This window comes from Ipomoea nil, unplaced genomic scaffold, assembly GCF_001879475.1.
Source record: "Ipomoea nil cultivar Tokyo-kokei standard unplaced genomic scaffold, Asagao_1.1 scaffold1407, whole genome shotgun sequence".
In the NCBI taxonomy this organism is placed as follows: domain Eukaryota; kingdom Viridiplantae; phylum Streptophyta; class Magnoliopsida; order Solanales; family Convolvulaceae; genus Ipomoea; species Ipomoea nil.
This window is the reverse complement of record NW_017617835.1, coordinates 290305-296581: the sequence shown is the minus strand read 5'-3', so window position 1 is coordinate 296581 and position 6277 is coordinate 290305. Positions and strand designations below refer to the sequence as shown.

The 6277-nt window shown below is 34.1% G+C and overlaps 1 protein-coding gene across 1 annotated transcript; it reads left to right on the top strand.

Moving 5' to 3' along the window:
* The first annotated feature begins 1276 nt into the window (after nt 1–1276).
* Nucleotides 1277–4892, top strand: LOC109186454 (putative late blight resistance protein homolog R1B-17). The gene is made up of 2 exons (XM_019336439.1): nt 1277–4320; nt 4708–4892. The coding sequence occupies exon 1, from the start codon at nt 1477–1479 to the stop codon at nt 4276–4278; it is 2802 nt and encodes a 933-aa protein (XP_019191984.1). The 5' UTR covers nt 1277–1476; the 3' UTR covers nt 4279–4320; nt 4708–4892.
* Nucleotides 4893–6277: the final 1385 nt, after the last annotated feature.

The window sequence follows — 6277 nt, the reverse complement described above, 5'->3', positions numbered from 1 at the left end:
TTCCTCTTTGTATCTCCCCCTTTATTTTTTCTGACTACTCTGGTTTAAGTAATTAAACCCTCATTTTTTGTTTCAAAAAAAAAAAAAAACAAGTTGTAATTCATATCAACCATGAATCCTTAAAATATTTAATTTGTGCGGTTAAAACAAACTCAATATATAGATGCCATGCTAAATAGGTTGAATACTTTAAATCTTTTCCATATGAAATCCAATGCAAATACACATCCACACCACCACTACCAACACCATACCACCACCAACATCAACACCAACACCACCATTATCAACACCAACACTAGCACCACCACATACTACCGCACTAGCACCACCGCCACCAACACCAACACTAGCACCACCACACCACCACCACCACCACCACCACCACTATCATCGCATATTCTTCTTCTTGTTCTTGTTCTAGCTTGTTATTGTTATTGTTGTTGTTGTTGTTGTTGTTGTTGTTTTTGTTGTTGTTGTTGTTGTTGTTGTTGTTGTTATTATTATTATTATTATTATTATTATCTGTTCATTTTCAACAAAATGAACCAAACAAAAAACTACAATTTCTTAACTTTTAGCCAACATACAAAATATATATAGTTTTATAACATTCAACCAACACTAGAAAATTAAAATATTTCAAGAAATATGTCATTATTTAGAAATCATTTTTCAAAAATTATTTTTCAGATTACTGAATGGACCCTAAGTTTGTAAACTTAATTTGTCCATCTAAACAAGCCAATTTTTATATTTTTACCCTATATATTAAGTCATGTATGTATTTTCATAGCATACAAAATTAAAATTAAAATTTTGTAGTTAATATAACCCCTAACCATTATATATTTAAATAAATTTATAAACAAAATCTACATAATTAAATTGAATTATTTCTGGTTGTATTTCATATATATTATAATTCCAATATGAATAATAAATAAAGGAATTATATTTAAAAATTAAAAATTGTAACTTTTAAATTTTATATTGGTAAGTTTAGATTCTAATCGAACATATTTTCGTGTGTACACATAGTATTTATATATTAATATGTATTTATGTAAATTATTATAGTGCATAGCATATGTATGCATTTAAACATATTTCTAGATATTTATGAATGTATAATTAGTTAATTTTATTTTTTATTGCCTTAATTATAAAATTAAAGGAATTGTATGTAGAAATTATGTTTCATAGATATTTTTGTTTTACAGTAGATCCCTCTTTACGTGTGTACCACACACGTGTCCATACTGTGGGTAGACTTCATTGGAAGACTTGCAGTTTTGTTCACACACACTCCTCCATCATCAAATTATGATGTCTCAAAGCTAAGCTAAGCTAAGTAAACTATTGATGAAAGACGATCAGATCCATTCAATTGCTTCATCTCTTTGAGATTCTGAAACATATATTTTATTTTGCTCAACTCCGATAGATCCATATATCTAGCTTCAATACAATATAATGGATTTCGTTCTTATCACTTCTCTACTAAATACATTACAGATTAATCTTCTAGAGCGTTTTGGAAAGGATATCCTTTTTTGGGATGGTGGAAGGGATACCTTAATTCGTCATAAAGAAAAGATCGAATCTTTGCGTGACAAGATTCGAAATTTGCAAGCCTTTTTGGAGGATTCTCGCAACAAGATCACAAGGAGAGTCTTGGAGTCAGAGATCAGAGGGGTGGCTCGTGATGCAGAAGACAAGATCGAATCAGAATTACATCAACTTTATTTGATGTTCAACGAGTCAGTCGACGTTGTTGAGCCTTCTGAGAGTCTTTATCAGACCTTGAAACAAGTAAAGCGAAAAATTACATCAATTGAACGGAGGATTCAGATTGAGAGCAAGAACAGCAGCCATTCTGTAGAGCCGCCGCAAAGAAGAAACGCAATTGAGAATATCAAAGTTGGTAGTTTCTCTAAAACTTCTTCCTCAGAGCCAGAGAATAATGTAATGGTAGGATGTGCTGATCAATTTGATACCATAGTGTGCAAGCTCACTACTTCACTATCAAAACAACTCCAAGTCATCTCAGTTGTGGGGATGGGAGGCATTGGCAAGACTACTTTGATTAAAAAAGTCTTTGAAGATGCAACAATTGCTACTCATTTTGATGTTCGAGCATGGGCTACAGTATCACAAAAGCATAATCTTAGAGAAATGCTCATTCAGCTTCTGGGTTCTAATGTTACCAATGGAGTAGACAACAATAATCTTGCAAATGAATTGCGTAAAAAGTTGATGGGTCAGAGATACCTAATTGTTATGGATGATATATGGGAAACCAAGGCATGGGATGACATCCATGGATATTTTCCAGAAGATTTCAATGGAAGTCGAATATTATTGACTACAAGGCTTAAACAAGTGGCTGACTATTCTGCAGGCTCAGGTAACAATAATCTTCATATTAACATGCGGTTCTTAAATCCTCATGAAAGTTGGAGTTTATTTTACAAGAAAGTATTTGAAGAAAAAAATTTCTCCATTGAATTTGAGACAATTGGTAGAGGTATCCTTGAAAATTGTCAAGGATTACCTCTAACCATCATTGTGGTTGCTGGGCTTCTCACCTCGTTCAATGAGCCATCACGAACCCAGTGGGAGAATATTGCTGAAAATTTGAATTCATTTCTCAACACACATCAAGAAGAAAAATGTTCAAAAATACTATCACTAAGTTATGACCACTTACCTCTGCACTTGAAAGTTTGTTTCCTATATTTTGGTATTTTCCCAGAAGATAGTATGATTTGTGTGAAAAAATTGATTATGCTTTGGGTTGCGGAAGGATTCTTAAAGTTTGAGAATGGAGAAATCATGGAAAAGATAGGCGAGACTTACTTGCAAGATCTTGTAGATAGAGGTCTAGTTCAAATTGTTAAGTGGAGTTGTGATGGAAAAATCAAGTCTTGTAAGCTCCATGACCTCTTGCATAACTTTTGCTTGGAAGAAGCACGGAGGGAAAACCTTTTGGATGTTATAAATGAAAATAATAATGTTGAGGTGGGTAGAGTTCATAGTCTTAGTAAGCCTGCAGGCATTGGATTAGCAAAATTCTTGGATCCAAAATATTGGATACAAAAGCTTGGATCCAAAAATCACATGCGTATGTCAACAGGCTTGGATGGAAAAGCTTGCCGTTGGATCAGCAGTCAATCCATCCATTTGGGTTCTCCTATTAGTATTAATCACACATCTCATCAGGAATTTCGTTCAATTCTATATTTTCCTAAGGCTTCTGGATTATTGGCCAATTACTCATCCCAAACATTTCGCTTCTATCCTAAATTGTTAAGGGTGATGGACTTAAGTCTATGTGATTTGGTTGACATACCAAGTGAAATAGTGAATCTTGTTTCTTTGAGATACTTAGCCCTGAGAACTAATGCACCCCTTAAAGATTACAAATGGTTTATGCTTCGAAGATTGCAGACCTTTATTATTGAAACCATTGGACCTAATGCTCCGGGGGAGGTTTGGAAGTCGCCGATTGATATTTTGGACAATATGCCACAACTAAGGCATGTTATGTTCCGTAAGTCGTCGGTTTGTCTTCCAAAGTGGATTCATCATAACCTGCAAAGTATCTCTTGCTTATATCTATGTGCTCAACGTAGTTGGGGAAGTATGGGAAACTACATAAAATTTCCATGTTTGAAGAAACTCGGGATTTACATTGACATCAACTCTGTTTCAAAACCTAAGCTTTTAAATGAGGGCCCTTCCTCGTCATATGATTGGCTCAATGGTCTTGGCAAATTTAGTGGATTGGAGTACTTGAAAATTGATGTACCACAAAAAGTTAATTTTCATGATGTCTTTCGACTTCCGACATCTTTTCCACTAAACATCAAGAAGTTGACACTTCAAGGAACTTGCCTTCCATGGGATGACATGGCCATTATTGCCACATTGCCTAATCTTGAGGCTCTAAAATTGAAACGTAAAGCATTCTGTGGCTCGGAGTGGAAAACAACGGAGAATGGATTTTACAAATTAAAGTACTTGAAAATTGCAGTGTTAGATTTTAAGCATTGGAGTGCTAGTTTTCCAGTTCTTGAATGCCTAATACTTGATTTCTGTAGGAAATTGAAAAAATTTCCTATTGAATTTGCTGATATTACAACATTGCAGTTAATTGAGTTGACTCGATGTGACTCTTCCCTTGTTACTTCTGCTAAACAAATTCATGAAAAGCAATTGGAGTGCCTTGGATACACTAGACTTGTTGTACGTGATTATTGTACTCTTCCTTGAAGGTAATATTCTACAATTTAATTTGTGGATTTTGCAACCTATATATATTATAGGGGAAATTGTAATTTATGCCCCCCACAAATATGTCAATTATCAATGTCACCCCTAAATTATCAGTGGTGTAAATGTTGCCCCTCAATTTTTAAAAGGTGACATATATTGCCCCTCCCCTTATAAGAAGAAGAAGAAAAATTGTTGTCGACGGAAGGAGAACAAGCGAAGAAAGAAAAACTTAGGATAAAAAGTGTGGCCTTCGAACAAGAAAGACGACGTGTAACCACATATACATCACTAATAATTTAGGGGAGGGGCAATATATGTCACGTTTTGAAAATTGAGGGGCAACATTTATACCACTAATAATTCAGAGGTAACATTGATAATTGGCATATTTATGAAGGGCATAAATTACAATTTCCCCTATATTATATTCTGAGCCTTATGATTCAATGAAGTATTTTCTTTAAATTAAAGTTTTCTGAGCGTTCATGTTTCATGTCTCTTCATGTTTCTTATTTGGTTTCCATTTTGAGGATGAAAGCTGAGAGGAATAGAGCACAATTTATCACACATTTGAGCGTGGACGACATGGGGTCATTACTCGGATTCAGCAAAAAAAGACATGAAACCAAACTTTATAATTTGTATGGAGCTACATTCTTATGCATGTAATTTGTGGATAATTTCCAATGCTGTATGTATCCAACTTTTGTTGATGTAGTTTGTATTGTTTCTTGGACGAGCAGAGCTACCTACGGCTCCGATCCATCATCCTCTTGCCAGACGGTACCTTTGTTGATGCTGCTAATGGAGTAATGGACCGTTACCGCATTGCACAAGCCCTTTAATGGCGGAATCTATGGCATGTAAGGAAGCTCTAACGTTGCTGAAAATTCAGGAAGTGACTACAGTTTGTCTTCTCTCAGATTGTTCTACTCTTTGTCACAGATTGGCCAATTCTTCGACGAATTACAAGTCTTACAAGTCTTACGTTGGCATTACCATTACAGATTGTAGGGCCCGTATGATGAGATCTTTTAATGCTTGTTCTATTCAGTTTATTCCATGTTCTTTTAATTCTCTAGCACATTATTTAGTTACAGTAGCCTATCCTCAGGTAAACAGTTTGTACTGAGACTATGTTTCCCTGATTTCATTAAATCTATTGTTATTTTGCTTTCAAAAAAAAAAAAAAAAGTCTAATACACTACTGAATTTTCTAAATTTGACATTCAGAATCTTAAAGAGTGTAATATAATTTTATTAGTAAATACATTTTGAGTATATATGGATCTAAACATAGAAAGTTCCTGCATGTTTCCTCTCAGCCCCAGCTAGATGATGTGTTACAAACTACAAAGGCCCTTACATCTATCACATTTTGAGTATTTTGGTGTTTTCCTAGAAGATAGTATGATTTTTGTGAAAAAATTGATTAGGCTATGGGTTGTTGAGGGATTCTTAAAGCTAGAGGCATATATATTACATCATGGAAGAATTGGGGGAGACTTACTTACAGGATCTTGTAGACAAAGGTCTAGTTCAAATTGTTAGATGAAAAAAGGAGGGTAGAAAAATCACTCATTGCAATTAGTCAAAGAGACAGACTCCCGAACTAACAAATGGACATAAATTAAATCACCAAAAAAAGATGATTCAACTGTGTTGTTAAGACTTTGAACCACTGGAGAGTGGAGAGCACCAGACTCGCTCCACCTGCACATTGTCTAAACCTTTTAAGTCTTATCGTATAGCCACAGATTCTGCTTCTCTGGGCGTGAATAAAGCATTCAAGATCACACTTTTTCTTCTTCAATTATGCACCTACAATTTTAGCGATTATAGTCTAAATTGTAACGTGACTGTGTTACTAACATTAATTTTATTTTTAGTGTCTGAATTTTTACTTTTATTTAAATCATTTTTAATACATTGAAAATTTATTTTTAAGTATATTACTTAACAATGAATCTTTAAAACATTAAAAATAAATATTTAA

Excerpts from the sequence above, each read along its gene's own strand:
- LOC109186454 (XM_019336439.1), top strand. The coding sequence starts at position 1,477 with ATGGATTTCGTTCTTATCACTTCTCTACTAAATACATTACAGATTAAT.